This window comes from Notechis scutatus, chromosome 6 (assembly GCF_049901735.1).
Source record: "Notechis scutatus isolate UNSWTSFEM ecotype Mainland chromosome 6, rNotScu1.2, whole genome shotgun sequence".
NCBI lineage: Eukaryota > Metazoa > Chordata > Lepidosauria > Squamata > Elapidae > Notechis > Notechis scutatus.
The window spans coordinates 44,668,564-44,685,292 of record NC_142014.1 but is presented as its reverse complement, the minus strand read 5'-3'; the positions used below and the strand labels follow the sequence as shown (position 1 = coordinate 44,685,292).

Sequence of the window (16,729 nt, the reverse complement as noted above, 5' to 3'; positions counted from 1 at the left end):
TCACTAATTATGTGACTAATATTTTTTTCTGGCTCTTCCACATGTTTCCAACCAAATATGGTCCTGAGCTTTCTTTTGCCAATTGGGCCTGTAATATTTGCTGTTGTCATTGATCCATCTTTTTTAAGTCTCTTTCATGGACACTTTTTATCAAGTGGGATCTATTCTATGACTGTGTTGATCCACCTGCCTTCAATTTTTCTTGCTATGAGTTCTTATTATGTGACCAGCCCATTTACATTCACTTGTAGCTTTTGTATAGATTTTGAGGTTAGTGTCCATGTTCACTGGCATATGTTAGAGCAGGTGGCACAGACTGATTGAAAAGTTTTCTCTTCGGGCAAAGGGGGAAGTTGTTCTTGAAAATTATGCTTAGCTTGCCAAATGCCTGCCAACCACATTTAACATACATTATGTGTACTGAGGATTATTTGGAATATTTCTCTTGAGCACAGATATGAAGATGAACAGGGCAAAAAACAATACCATTCTAAATATTTATGATCTGTAGAGAGATACAGAAAACATACAGTTGAAGGTCAGCCTTTATCAAAGTTTAAAGTATGAAATAAAGTGTGGAAATAGTTCTTTCCGCATGTTTTAAACTGCACATTCTTTTGTCTACTTTAAATCTTTCTAATAATTGTAAATAGAAGACTCATTGACAACTATATCCCTCTGCCACTGTTTAAATGATATATCCTTTATCAAAACAGGTATTGTTTAAAACAAATACATCATTCTAGGCAAGACATTAATGTTATCACATAAATTCAGCCCAGCAATGCAGTTGGAGTTTCTCCTTTGTTAATAAGTTTTTAAAAATTTATTCCATATCTTAACATAGCTATTTTAATTTTAAAATTGCATACAATTCATGTTTGTCACATAGATACCCAGAATATTCTACCTTTTTAATCTTATTCATCAATTGTGTTTGATCTATTTCTGTATGATCTATTTTCATATTTTTATTTATTAATCTTAAAACCTAATACCAAATTGTGTACTTTTAATATTTAAATATTTTGATTCCCTTTAAAGTGTCTTCCAAAACCAACCACAAATCATTTGCAAAAACCCTTAACTTACAAATTTCTTTTTTAAATTTTACTCCCACAATCTTCTAATCTTGTTTTATTTCAATAAAACTGTCTTTACCATTGCTTTATTTTGAAGAATCATTTTATTAGTATTTCAAGAATCAAAATCAACAAGAGAGGAGAAAGTGGACATCCCAATCTTGTTTCTTTTTTTATCTCACAGATTTTTGTTAGATCTTCGTTAACAGTTATTTGTGCTTTCTGTAAATTATAGTTCAATCTTAACCATTTTATAAACTTCTCTCCAAAATTATTATTTTCCACAGCCTTGAACAAGAAAGCCTATTTCAAATTGTCAAAAGCCTTCTCTTCTGAGTTTAAGAAAACCATTTCATTGCAGCTTGCTTTTCATTATGTTACTTTAGTTATACCAAAATGTCGAACATTACATTGTCCTTTAATAGTCTTTTAGGTTAAAAAACACTTTGATATTCATATGAATAAAATATTGTGAAAATATTCTCCACTGAGCCAAAGGGAGAATCCAGGATGGGTAGTCTCTAGTCTCCTAGCTCTGCAGACCGAGTTGAAAAACTGAGGACACACCCCTGGTAACGGTCCCCAGTTCTTCACTCGGTCTCAGCGTGTTCAGACCACCCTTTAAGGGCTCTGAATAGTTAGGATTGTAGAAGAATATTCACCCCCTGGATTAAGCTTTTTTTCACAGAGACGCTTAGATCAGGTTTGACAGCTAGCCGGCTTGCCAGTTTAGCACTTTCATTTTTTCGCGCCTTTTTTCCGGTTCGGGTTTTTTTGCTTATTATTTTATTTTTTTGACTTTCCTTGCTGGTGGACTGGTTTTTTTTTTTCTGTTTTGTGTTAAAACTTGGGTGGCCCGGGCTGGGGCAAGAGTCTGCGTCTTACTTAACTCGCCTTCTCCCGATCCACTTTCCCTTGCCTGGGACGAGCTGTAGCTGCCGCTAAGTGCTTCTGTCCCTTTTTGGCGGCAGCGGCCATTTATTTCGTTTGGGGACAATCTTGCAGTTTGTCTCCAGGATTGTCCCTTGGGGGGGGGGGTTTCTGGCCATCGGGATTAAATCCTGACCCCACCATCCAGTCCCCAGAGCACCGTAGCAGCTGCGAGACACTTGAGTCTGCCTGATAATTGCTGTGCAGCCAGTGCCAGGCTCGCAAGCCTCTGACCTGTCAGGGCTTGCTGCAATTCAAAGAGGCAGCTGTTTTTTCAACTTTTTTTCCTTGACTCGCCTTTTGAATTGTAGAGCTGGGCTGAGCTCATCACTTTGGGTCACACTAGCCTCCTGAAGTGGTGGACAGCTACTGTGGCTATACCTGACAGCTTAGGCTGAATATTTTTTATTTTATTTTATTTTATTTTTACTTCTTTTTCCCTTTCTCTACCCCTGTCAAGTGACAGTTATTTTTGGCGGGCTCAAAGATGGCTGCCAAGGGAGCTGATCAAGAATTGTTAGTTCCTCAGCAGGGTAGAGAGAAGGCTGTAAAGGGATCTCCTAAGCCCAGGTCTGCTGGTCTGGAGGAAGCAGCTAGTATTAGAGCCAGGGCTCTAGCCCTTAAGAGATCCTTTAGGGCTGAGGATAGACAGGCCAGGAGTAGACAAAAAGCCATAGACAAACAGTTTGACCGGACAGTGAGAGATTCCAGGATGGCTGAATACAGAGCCACCCCTCAAACTTTGCCCCCTCAAGATGACAGGCAGCCAGACCAACTGGCAGATAGGCAGTATATGACTGCCTGGTCTCCTGGGGGCTCAAGTACTCAGGATTTGCAGGGAAACGTCCAAATCAGGGCTGAGACCTCTTACAATTTTTCTGAGCCACCTCAGGGGATCTTGATGGTGGCACCTGCAGACCAAGTCTCCAGCGGAGCCAGACCAGTGCCTGCAGCCACCTTTATGCCTACAGCAGCTGGTTTACGGCCTGAGAAGACTCAGATGCAAGAAATGCCATCCTTCATGAGAGCCTGGATCTCCCAAACAATAAGACAGGAATTGCAGGCAGAGGTCAACCAGCTGCGCCAGCTGTCTTATTTGGACACTAACAGAGGAGTCCTGCAGGGGCAGGGGCAGGCTTCTGCAGAACAGCAGTTCCACTTCAGAGAGCGCTCGGCCTCCCCTTCTGAAAGCAGCCAATTTTATGGCTCCGAGAGGAACCTCCTTCCAGAAAGGGGTTTTTCGGATGAGGAGTCGGAGGTAGCAGGTCCCCCTTCCTTTAAGCGCCTTTTCCAGCCGGCTCTTTTCAAGACTCTGCTGGTTAAGGCCAAGAGCACGGCTCATCTCAAAAAGGACACAGTCACTCAGGACCTTCCCACTGAGGGAGAGGATCAGGAGGATTTCCTGTTCACTGAGAAAGCATCTGTGGTGGACACTGTACCTGTGCCCCAGATGTTTCTGAACCTGATCAAAAAGCAGTGGGAGTCCCCTGGGATGTACACTCGCCCCAGTGGGTCTGAGTCTACTTTATTTAATGTGGACAAAGACCTTTTGGACATTAGGGAAGTGCCAAAGGTAGATGGCCCAGTGGTAGCCCAAGCTTCCTCATCTGTCATCCCACCTGATATGGAGGACGTTTTAAAGACAGAGGACGGGAAGGAGGAGATGGCGCTCCAGAGAGCTTATCAAGCCGACTCCTGGGCCATCAGAGCATCGACGACTGCATCTTTTTTTACACGGGCCTCTTTGCGGTGGCTGAGGCAGCTGCAGGACAGAATTCTACCTGAGGATCTCAGGGTGCATCAGGACCTGAATACGATTATAGCTGCGGCTCAATTGACTGCTGATGCCACCCTCACGTTAGCCAAATTTTCTTCCAGAGCCATGGCCTCTTCCATAACAGCACGCAGGCTTCTCTGGCTAAGAAATTGGCAGATGGACGACAGAACCAAATGGAAGCTCCCTTTAAGGGAGAGAGGCTTTTTGGGGAAGCCCTGGATCCCTTTTTGACGGAAACCAGAGACAAGCGAAAGATCCTGCCCTCCCAGGGGAGGCGCTTTGATTACAGGTCTCATCGCTACTACAGGAAGCCCTCCTTTAAACGGGGAAGCTGGGGCAGGCTGTCCCCGTCAAAGTAGGCCCTTTTTCCAGAGATCCTCCTCTCAGGCCGATAGACAGGCCTTTGCCACCAGAGGGTGTCAGAGGCAAGAGGGCAGAAGGTCCTTTAGGGGTTCCAACAGACCCTTCAGACACAACAAGCCTCATCCCCCATAGGGGGCCATCTGGGACTGTTCTGGCAGAGGTGGGAACAGACCACGACGGACGTTTGGATCCTGTCAACCTTATGGTCGGGTCTCTTTCTAGAGTTTCTCTCCTCCCCCCAAGAGCCTTTGTGTGCTGCCCCGTCTCCAGGAGTACACAGGACCAGACTTCTTCCCGCCCATAGGGACTGCCAGCTTTGGTATGTCTCATATGTGTGGATTGTCCCAAAGGCATGCTGAAGAATAGGTGTTGGCTTACCTGAATGCAGTTTCTCAGTATGCCTTGGGATAATCCACTCCACCCTGGCAACCATCTGGTCCAGTGTCCAGGTGGGAGGCAGAGCGAATGCCACAGAAAGATCATCAAATGGCTGTGCCTTCATCGTGACTGGGGTTAGGGGGCTTCCTGCCCTGACAGGAAGAGGTGTGGCAAAGATTGATGACTCAGTCTCTGGGCAGAAAGGCATATTCAACCCATATGTGTGGATTATCCCAAGGCATGCTGAGAAACTGTGTTCAGTTAAGCCAACGCCTGTTCTGTTAACTTTCTTTTTGGAATTATGCTTTGCTTAATCACTTGATTTTTGACAGACAGGCAGTTCATGGCATATTCTGGAAAGCTTTTCAATGGATGTAAGACTTCAGCTGTTTTCTGTCCATCAAGGAAACAGAGTAGGAAACAGTGCAAGACTGAAGCAAGAGGCACAGGTCATAATAGAAAAAATAAAGCTGCCGTCTTTAGGAAAAGCCAATGTGCTTGTAGAGATTCTCAGAGGAACTATCTAAAGAAGATTTGAAGACTGTGAACTTATTGCTGATGAACTCTAGTGAGGCTGGATGTACTCGTATGTATTCATGAACTATGATTTACAGAGACCAGAGTGATTAGATTCATATAACATGGTTAAGTTAAAATCAAGCAATCACCTGAAGGCTTAACATTATATTTGAAACTAGCAATAACTAACAAGAAGAGGATAAAGTTATTAATAATAAGAATCATCTTAATTATCTTAATAAGAATTAAGTGAAAATATGGTAAAAATATGGAAATTAGCTAAGAATAGAATTAAAGATAAGAAATTGGGAAAGAAAGGAACATTTCATGAAATGCAGTAGAAATGTCAGCATTATTCCAATTATGTAGCTGATCATATTTATACTTTTATTCCACTTTCTGAGGAATTATTGTGATTCATGTGAATTTGAGGGAGACGGGCCAGTCTTTCAGCCATTTAAATTAAAAGGACAAGATATGTTAGGAACATAAGTGGAAGGAAAAAAAACATTAGTTCTTTAAGGTTCAAATTAAAGAGTAAGCCACAAACTAAACTTGAATTTATACCTATTTAAGTGTTTTTAAGAATGATGTTATATAAATAAGTTCTGTTGCTGTAAATTAACACAAGTTAATTATTAGATAAGGAAGCATGCTTAGGCAGTATCAGTGGGAAACTTAATTTATGCAGCTATCTTATGGCTTATTTAAATACCTGATGTAAGTTACCTTGATCTAAATTGCCACTTGGAGTTTGCAGCTCTTGTTGAATTTCCCTCCCTCTGCCACAAAAAATGTTTTTTTTTTCTAGCATAATCATTAACTAGCAAATGGGTTTGTAAGCTGGTAATTTTCACAGGTGCAGATATGCTTGCACATTTGGAAAATTTTGCAAGCATGAGCAGCTCTTCTACACTTTATTTTTTGCACATTTGTATAATTGAAACAATTTATAATACATGTTTACCTCTCTGTGTCAGAGTGTGTCGTGGATACATTTTCAAATAGCAAGTACTGTATAATGATGTTTAACATTAGAAACCTATTTGGTAAGAATATTTACAAGAATGATGTTTGATTCTGAATTGCTTATCATAAAATTACAAATATGCATTTAGTTTAAAACTTTATTGGATCTTCTTAAATTGTTTTTGATAAATATTAGTTATGTTCATCAAAAGCTGTAATGAATCAATCAAAAACATACTTAGGAAGGTATCTTGGAATAAATCATCATCATCATTTGACAAAATTTCCATCTGTCAATTGCAAAAGGCCACATTCCTTGGAACAGTGTATCTACACATTATAACATTATAGGTTCTTGGGAAGAATGTGATCTGTATGAAGGCCCACACTAGCTAAAGAACTGGCTGCTGAGATTTCAAATTGTTTTGCACAGAGGATAATAATGTGATATCTAATATCTTTCAATCTTAGATCTTATAAAGTTATATCCCACTTAAGATGTTCCTAGGTTTTCGTATTTCTCAAACCAAACAATTGATCAACTGCTGTAAAATTGTTACTTATTTTTAACTTTTTTGTGTATAAAAGTGATTTTCTTGTTTTCTTTTTGTATAAAATTTCTAAGCTATTTATAAGATCAGGTGCTTCTTGGCCAGACTGTAGTTCACAACTTACAGCTACAGTTTGGACCTTAATTTTGGTCATTGCGTGAATCTGTAGGTAAGCCAGATGTCATAGCTTTACCCAACGACAGCAATCCTAGCACACCCAGTTGAGGTCATTAAATGATCTTGTGGGTCATGAAGCAGAATCACTGAAATCCTAGCAGAATTTTCAGCCCCAGAGAGACTTGTTTGTAGCACCTCTCACCTTGTACATGGCCTGTGCTGTCCTGCTTGGATTTCAGCAGGAAGAATTTTCATCCCTTGCTCTGCTCTGGGGCTAAAAATCCTGCTTGGATTCTGCGATGCAACTTTTTAAGCCAGTCCCTGAAGACTAGACAGAATCCTCTTGGCACACTACAGTGCTTACGGCCTTCCCTGTCTGCTTCTTCCCCATTGTCTTTCTGGAAAAACTGCCAGTAAAATTTCAAATGGTATTCACATGATCACAGGGAAGATTGCAAATCATAATTGTATGATCACAGAGCATTTGGCAATCAAGGCTAACAGTGAATGGGTTGTTAACTGCCCGGATTACAATCCTATGACTGGGGTGGCTGGAAAGGGTGTAAATTTGGGGACTTACAACACTACCTTCAGCATCTGTAATGACTTTGAATTATCACTGAACAAATGGTTGTAACTTAAGGACCACGTGAAGTCTGATTTTAGTTCTGATTTTGAATTGTTAAGGTCAGTCCTTTTTGAAAGGAAATGCAAAAATTATGAAATGCAAAAATTAGGCTGAAGGGAATTAAATAAATTAATTAATGGAAGCTCACTAAAGTCACTTTAAACTGAAAGAGGAAAGGGCAATTAGACAGCAATGAATTAAAGTAAGTTTAAAAATACTGTAGTATGGGTTCAGTGCTGTAGAAAAGGTATTAGAAGCAAATGATGGAAGAAAGGAGAGATCGAAAGATAGAAGGACAGATTAAGACAAGGATCACAGTGTAGTTGAGAAAGGATAGAGGCGAGAAATATCTGATATAAAGGGGAGAGGAAAAAATTAGATTAGGTAGTGTGATATTAACATTGAAAAATATAAAGAGTTATGCACAGAAGAATGTGGAAAAGACAAGCACAATCATATTTGCATATCATCTATAATAGCAAACAGGCATTATGAATCACAAGTATAACAATACAGTTTACTGTTAGCAATGAATGGACTGCTTGTGTGAAAATATTGCATCATTGCTGTGAACTCTCTTTTATTTGCAGATAGCATTTACCTTTCGGTAGAAGTGAAATGAAGGAAAAGACAATGGGAATACACTCAAGATAACACTGCTGGACAAGGTGTCTTATGGCTATTTCGAGTTGATTTGTATCTGCATATTTGATGGTTTTTACATACAAAGGATTTATTTTTTCTTTTGGATATACTCAAAATACAAAATTGTTTCTTGTTGGAAACTTTTTACTTTTGAAAACTATACACCATGGGAGACATGGCCAACAACTCAGTGGCATATAGTGGTGTAAAATACACCATAAAAGATTCTAATCATGGAGATTTTGGTATTACACTTGAAGAGCTTCGTACACTTATGGAACTGCGAGCTGCTGATGCTTTGCATAAAATACAAGAATGCTATGGAGATGTATATGGAATCTGTACAAGATTGAAAACTTCTCCAAATGAAGGTAAGGATGATTGTACATTAACTCTAAATAAGAGAATTCTGACTTGTATAGATACTGAAGGCATTGTTAATTGACAATGTTTTTATTTGTCACTTGAAGAACCACCTGGCTTTTGTTGTATCTTAAAATGGATTTATTTGGTTCTAAATTAAGATAATTAAAAGTAGAATTGAACAAAATAAATATTGAATTGAAGCTGCAAATATTTCTGTTAGGTATAAGTCCAGAAAATATAAGTCAAAATACCACAGTTTACTAAGATGCATGCTAATATCTTCTAGGACATATTTAGTATAACAGTGGGAAAGAGAAACTGCCAATGATGCAAGATCAAGAGACCAAAATTGGAGAATATGTAGCAGTGGCAAAATTGACAATATATGTCCATAATAGACATATTGCTAAATGTTAGCAGGAATGCCTCCCTTATACATAGCACAGAGCAAGAAAAATTAAGACATTTGGAATATAGTTTCTAGATAAGATTATGAGACCATGAAAAAAAGCAAATTAAGCAGACATTAGCAATAAATTCAATGTTCAGTACAAATATTTAGGTTAGCAATTTTGAAATAAATGGAAAGGGAGGTGAAAAAGCATTTCTTTTTTGTTCTTGATTTCCTGTAATTTTTCATTTGATGCTGGGAATTCTGATGATTTTCCCCCATTGCTTTTATTGAACAATTTATTATTTACTTAACAAATAGTATCAGGTAACTACATTAACATAAATCCAAGATGCATATATAAGGAAAAAAAGAATGTAGAAAATAGAAAAAGTACTGCATTGAGTGTAAAGTACAAATGTACCATATATGTAAATAGACCATATTATAGTTTATTGCTTTTGAGAAAAATAATAAATCAACCAAATTTGATTTGTTGAGGTTCTTCCTTTATTTTAACTTCATCTTTTAACTTCATTTTTCTAATGTGGCAATTAAAGAGATTTTGTTAATCCAGAACTCTAACATTATGTTATTTAATGTTTCTCAGTATTGTGTAATTATTTTGGCTAGTAAAATTAAATACATAATATGTTCTTTATTTTTAAGCTTGAGATTTGATCCTGTAAATTAATGTGGTAAGCCCAGCTCTGGGAAGCATTTAATTCTTTGTTGATGTTACTTATCTCTCCAGATATTTTATGCCAAAAGGATATAGCTTTATCACATGACCATCACAAATGAAAAATTTATCCTCTTTTTTACAACCTCTCTAACATTTGAAAGAATTGTTTATTTATTTATTTTATATGTGTGCATTCAAATCTAATGGGAAAAAGCATTACTAAAAGAGTTTTCTGAAATTTTAAAAACTCTACAGTAGTTCCCGCCCCCCTTCCTTTGACTTTTAAAAAGTTGGTTAAAAAAACTGTAAAAAGTATTTTTAACATATTCCTATATTAAGATTAAAACAAATAGTTTTGATTTAAAGTAGGTTTCCCAGTGTTATTAGCTTCCCAAAAACAATTTAAGGAGCAACATACTGAGCAAATATTTATCAGGCCAGTAAATATATAGTATTTTTTTCAAAAAAAAAAAAAAAATAACTTACTTTTATTTTTAACAGTTTCTTGAGCTTTTCAAGTAAGGATAGATAAATCTTTTCAGAGGTTTAACTATCCTTAGTTCAGTTAGGAAAAAAATGAAATATTCTATGAAAATTATACATGCATTTTTTTCAAAAACATTTTCTCCTAAAACTAAGCATTTTTATATGTAGGGCACATTACAGTGTGTGTCTTTCTGATTTGGTTACTTCGTACTAAAACTCACAGGTTGCTTAAATTTATTACAGGTAATTCTCAAATTATGACCACAGTTGGGGTGGGAACATCATCGCCAAGCGATGCAGTTGTTGAGTCATCATGACCACAACCATGCCTAATTTTATGACCTTTTTGCCAGTCATTTAATGAATCACCACAGTCACTAAGTAAATCCAGCTTCCCCCATTAACTTTGCTTGTTTGAAGCTATCCAGGAAGGTTGCAAATTGTGATCAGTGAACCTGGAACACTGCAACTACTGTAAATACATGCCAGTTGCCAAGTACCTAAATTATGATCATGTGATTGTGGGCACTATGATAGTGATTTATATACATATACATATGTACATAAATGTTTTTAGACTACAGTGTTCAGAATTCCCAGCCAATATTGCAACTGGGAATTGTAATTTGGCAGTAACTGTTGGAATCACTTCTACTGTCATTGTTTCTGTTGTGTTTAGTGTCGTTAAGCAAAATTGTGAGATTTCCCCCCCCCCCTCCCCAATATTAATACAAGTAAAATTGAATAATTCCTTAATATTGGCAGGAAAAATAAAACAGCAATACAATTCTGGGATATTTTTTTTAATTTCTTATTTGCAATATCCAAGTGACTTTGTAGCATACAGTTATATAAACAAATACGATTAGTACTTAAAATGGTGGACAAAGCGTGGACAAACTGTCTGCACAGCTTTTGTAGCACAGCTTTTGAGAACAGCTTTTGTACTCAAAGTGTTGAGAACACACATATATTCTGTGCTATAATTATTTTGGGGCAAAGGGGGAGAAGTGCAATGTTAGAAGAGTCTGAAATTTCCCTTTTGAATTTTTTTCCAGAAATGGACAAAATCTGCCTTAAGCACTCACGATATATATTTTACTTCTTTTAAAAACAAACAATAGTTATAATTTCAGTTAGCATTGAAAAAAAGTTACATGAAATCTCCAGAAATCATTGGCAATGTTCCTTTCTTGAAACATGGGAAATAAGGAAATCTAATTTGCTACTATTAATTGATTTATGCTTGTGGAAAGCCACACATCCAACCGTTATGTGTGTAAAAGGAAAAGGGTATGCTTGTTACATGTGAAACTGGCATGGTAGCAATGAATGAGCAGAAACTCAAAATTTTTGTATTCAAACCTCTATGCGTTCAGAAAAATCTTATACAAACAACAGTTCGTGTAATCCTAATTCCAGCTATTGATATAATTAATATCTTTGAAAATTGGGGGTTGTTTAGCATATACTGAATTGGCAAAATAAATATATATTTTAAAAGCATACCTGGTTTTTATCTGAACTCAATATCTATAAATCAAATTAAAATCAATAAAACAATATATGTATTCAGTGATTTGTAGCCAGTTGCTGGTACTATTTTAGAAAAGCAACTCTAAAGTGTCCTGATATTACCATAGTGGCTATTTTGCTTGAAAACATGGGAATAAATAGCATGATAATAAATAAGTACAAAATAACATATTTGCAGTATATTTAACATTTTAATAAATCCAATATGAAAATATTTTGTTAGGAGGTGACAATAAACAATTCTAAAACCATTTTCCCTTTTTACTGTTTAGGCTTAAGTGGAAATCCAGCAGATATAGAGAGGAGAGCAGCTGTATTTGGGAAGAATTTTATACCTCCTAAAAAGCCAAAAACATTTCTTCAGTTAGTATGGGAAGCACTACAGGATGTTACGTTAATAATTTTAGAAATTGCAGCCATAATATCATTGGGCCTTTCTTTTTACCAACCTCTGGGAGGAAACGAAGCATGTAAGTATAATCAAATAGGGTTTTTTTATTCTTGTTTGTCATGAAATACACCAGAATGAATGTGTTAGAATTCTGTTATAATTCCAAAAAGGATTTTGTGTTCTTAGAACTGTGAGAACTTGACAGGTTAAAGTATATTCACATTAAATTCTAGTCATTTCTTCATTTGAGCAAGATACAGATTTTAATATTCATGATATTTGCACATATCTTGAATGTCTGATGGAATGGCTGTAGGTTTATCGTATCGCTCTTCCTTTTTCTTCTGTTTTTAAATCTAGAAAACAAGGATAATTAGAGCAACTTCACTCTATGTTCTCAACTTAATTTCCCCAGGGTTACATAGTGTAGACAATCAAAAGAGCTCAGTTAATCTATGTTTGGACTGGCATTTTGAGCTTTACTATAATCTAATTTCCTCAAGTATAGGATCTCTTCAGATGCTGTATTTTTCACTGGAGAGAGTTCAGGAGCAGGCCTGGATTCATGTACTCCATTCCTTACTGCTCCCGAGGACAGGTAAATATGAGTGTCTAAATAGGGGTATTAATGAAAGAAGTAGGAAACCCGGTGGAGGCAGGACAAGGTTCTCTCCTTATTAAGTCCCATTCCTGTGGATGTAAATGCAAAAGCAGACACATTTAATGTATATTCAGGTCATGTATATTCAGGTCAACATTCAGTTACTTAGCAAACACGAATGCAGATTAATATTCCTGGGTTATCATTTTATTAGATGAATTTCTTTTTAAAAATGCCATTCATCTATATTGAAATCTACTAAATGGAGCAATCAAGATGTCTAAAGTATATTCTGATTTCAGAACAGGTATTTTTTTAAATGTACACTGCTCAAAAAAATAAAGGGAACACTTAAACAACACAATGTAACTCCAAGTCAATCACACTTCTGTGAAATCAAACTGTCCAAACTGTCAGCATAGTGTGCAGATCATGGAGGCACTACCAGGAGACAGGCCAGTACATCAGGAGACGTGGAGGAGGCTGTAGGAAGGCAACAACCCAGCATCAGGACCACTACCTCCACCTTTGTGCAAGGAGGGACAGGAGGAGCACTGCCAGAGCCCTGCAAAATGACCTCCACAAATGTGCATGTGGCTGCTCAAACGGTCAGAAACAGACTCGGTGAGGGTGGTATGAGGGCCCGATGTCCACAGGTGGGGGTTGTGCTTACAGCCCAACACCGTGCAGGACGTTTGGCATTTGCCAGAGAACACCAAGATTGGCATATTCGCCACTGGCGCCCTGTGCTCTTCACAGATGAAAGCAGGTTCACACTGAGCACATGTGACAGACGTGACAGGGTCCGGAGACACCATGGAGAACGTGCTGCTGCCTGCAACATTCTCCAGCATGACTGGTTTGGCAGTGGGTCAATAATGGTGTGGGGTTGCATTTCTTTAGGGGGCCACACAGCCCTCCATGTGCTCACCAGAGGTAGCCTGACTGCCATTAGGTACCGAGATGAGATCCTCAGACCCCTTGTGAGACCATATGCTGGTGCGGTGGGCCCTGGGTTCCTCCTAATGCAAGACAATGATAGACCTCATGTGGCTGAAGTATGTCAGCAGTTCCTGCAAGACGAAGGCATTGATGCTATGGACTGGCCCGCCCATTCCCCAGGCCTGAATCCAATTGAGCACATCTGGGACATCATGTCTCACTCCATCCACCAATGCCATGTTGCACCACAGACTGTCCAGGAGTTGGGGGATGCTTTAGTCCAGGTGTGGGAGGAGATCCCTCAAGAGACCATCCGCCACCTCATCAGGAGCATGCCCATTGTAGGGAGGTCATACAGGCACGTGGAGGCCACACACACTACTGAGCCTCCTTTTGACTTGTTTTAAGGACATTACATTAAAGTTGGATCAGCCTGTAGTGTTTTTTTCCACTTTAATTTTTTTTTAAACAATTTTATTGGTTTTTAAAGACAAACAAAAACAAAACATAAAAACATCCAACTTTCTTTCATAAATGTACAAACAGTGTGTCGGTTGGTTTACAAATGTTTTGTGCATCCATTTCATAGTCTCAATTACAGTTACATTGCATAATAACTCATATTATCAATCAAAAATTGAATACCCTAGTATCACTATTAATCAGTTATTTGACTATAATTTTGTTCATTGATACTTTGTGAGATAACTATAATTTACTTAGTTTATTTTATAACAATTCATATAATCGTCCCCAAATCTATCCTAGAAACATTTTATAGATATAATAACTCCAAATCCATACCTCCATGGGTTGCTAAATTTGATTTCCATTGATAATTTTTGTGTGATTTTGTTGTCAGCACATTCAACTATGTAATGGACAAAGTATTTAATAAGAATATTTCCTTCATCTAGGATGTCTTATTTTTGTGTTCCCTTTATTTTTTTGAGCAGTGTATATAGTATAAATGTTTATTTACCATATATTGTTCATTGTAATGACTAAATATGATGCTACAAAATTCAGAATTATCAGATAAAATCAGAATTTAAAAATTAACACACTGTATCTGAAATGGTCTAAGACAAATATTGCATATTATTTCAAAATCCGTGAGAAGCTTTAGGTGGTAAAGCAAGAGTAAGTTTTTCTGCAGAATTCTTTCTCTGGCATGTTCACTGAGATAACTTCTGAAATGCTGTCCCAAAGGTGCTTTTTAAAGAGGCAACTGGAGTTTCTTTGCCTCTTTTAAAAAATATCTTAGGGACAGCCATGACCTGGATTACTGAGAACCTCTATAGACATTCTGAAGTATGGAAAAATTGAAAACCTATTCCTCAATTGTTGGCTTACTTTTAAAGTAGCCTGGGAACAAAGCCTCCTTTAAATATTTCAATGTTGGGGATATACATATTTTTTATTCAGAATAGGGTCAGGAAGATTTCAGGCTAGTGGAACATGTTTCAGTTTTTATGATAACTCTGAAATTTAACAAGTAAAGTTTATCACAAAAACAATATTAAAATCAAATAATCAAATTTTATATTTGAATTTGGCGTTAGTTTTAAAATTAGACTGTTTCATCTTTCCCTGTAACAATCTTTGCTTGATTATCCCAATCTTTCTTTATTCAGCAGTATAATTAGGAATTGGTAAATCTTGTTTCTGTACCTCAGATAAATCTAGATCTATGTTCTGTCTGTTTATTCCATAGTTAGTCTGAATGGAGCAAGGGCATTAAAACTTTAAAATTTAATTGTGTTGAGAAATAAATTTGAAACCAGTGCAATGCTGATTAAAACACAGGTATTGCATTTAGAACAGCTAGAACCCTGGATATTCTTTAAAGTCAACCCTAATGGTTTACACATTACATAACATGTAATTTACTTGGCTTCATTGTAATGTAATATATTGATAGGGTTAAGGCTTATTTGTTAAAAAAGCTATTGTACCTTACTCAACAAAATATGATTAAAGCAAACTATTTATAAATCTTGCTATAGAACATTGGTTAGTTGCCCAGTATGTCTGGTTAAAGTTTTAGTTGATATAGTAATTTAAATAAAGATAATGAATTCTTGGTTATGACTGCTTTCTGTGATTCCGGGAGTGCTGTCTTCCACGTCTTTTAATTTTGCCATCACATGATAGCTATAGCCATCCATTTAAATGTTCCGTTATTTCATTTAAATTCTGTAGAAAAGAGAAAGTAATGTGTACTTAATTCCAAATTTCTGAACTGCCAGCATTCTGTTTTGCAATACCACTACTTTTAAGAACTACATCACTTATCACACTGTCTTCCAGGGTAGTAATAGTTTCAACAAAAGTGTATATGACTATATCAACCCATTTTGATTGTTATATAACTTTATATATTATTTCTTTAAATCTGAATCTCCTACTATGCTTCTACATATAGTTCTTTTCAAAATTATTTTTACCTATATGCAGTTGCAAGTATTCTGATGTTTGAATATTCATATAACAACTAGAGACTGCACTCAATTCAGCGGCACTTAATTTTTTATCATGAATTATAAAATGAATAAATGCTTCTTCCAGGAGCTCTTATGAAAGATAGTCCATGAAGGCTCTTACAAAGCTATTTCAGTTTCCTCTTAATTCAAAATTTGACAAGGTATATTAATATTATTTGTACGACTACCAAATATAAGAGTGTTCTAAGCAGAATTATTTTATTTGGAGCAAAAATCTCTGTTCAAAAGGCTAATGATTGAGAGAAAACTAGTGGATTAATTTCTAAACAATTGCTTGCCTTCTACATTCTGGATACCTTCAGGTATAACTGAATAAGATACCTTTGAGGAGCATTTCCTTTTCATTGGTTTCTCTTGGTCCTGAATGGATTTAGGAAAATATATGTTTATGTAAAGGAAGCATGAACTAGGCAATAATGAGCATCCTCCTTAACTCAAGCTCTTGTTTGTAAAAAAAAAACCATATAGCTACTATCTCTGAAAAAGTTGACTCCTTTTAGGAATTAGCTGACAAATATAGCATGTTTCTGTTTTGAGTACACCTGCCATCCCTATCCAATAAATGGCATTGCTGGCTGGAAGGCTGCTTTAATAGATAGCATATGTGTTATAATATTAATAGATTCCATTTGTAAAACACACTGGACAAACAATGAGTGTTTTCTGCCAGCCCAAAGGTAGCCTTTAGCATTTAATAAAAAATGTGATTGAGTAAAATTTTGCTAACTAGCCAGGAAACTAAAGACATTGTTTCTTTTCATTTTCATTGTTACTTTTTTATTTTCTTTCTTTTTTTGTTTGTTTTGTTTGTATTTATTCCTTAGAAGTTAGGAGGAAGAAGCATTGTTAATATTTCTCCGTAATT

The 16,729-nt window shown here is 36.7% G+C and overlaps 1 protein-coding gene across 6 annotated transcripts in view; it reads left to right on the top strand.

Annotated features, from left to right (window-relative positions):
- The window catches only part of ATP2B1 (ATPase plasma membrane Ca2+ transporting 1), a 79,693-nt gene that overhangs the window by 24,864 nt on the left and 38,100 nt on the right, over positions 1-16,729 (top strand). For all 6 annotated transcript variants that reach the window (XM_087968086.1, XM_087968083.1, XM_026693650.2 and 3 more), the window contains exons 2-3: positions 7,905-8,330; positions 11,696-11,893. In XM_087968086.1, coding sequence (XP_087824212.1) covers positions 8,126-8,330; positions 11,696-11,893 — 403 coding nt within the window. In that variant the 5' untranslated portion in view covers positions 7,905-8,125. The remainder of the gene's footprint in view (positions 1-7,904; positions 8,331-11,695; positions 11,894-16,729) is intronic.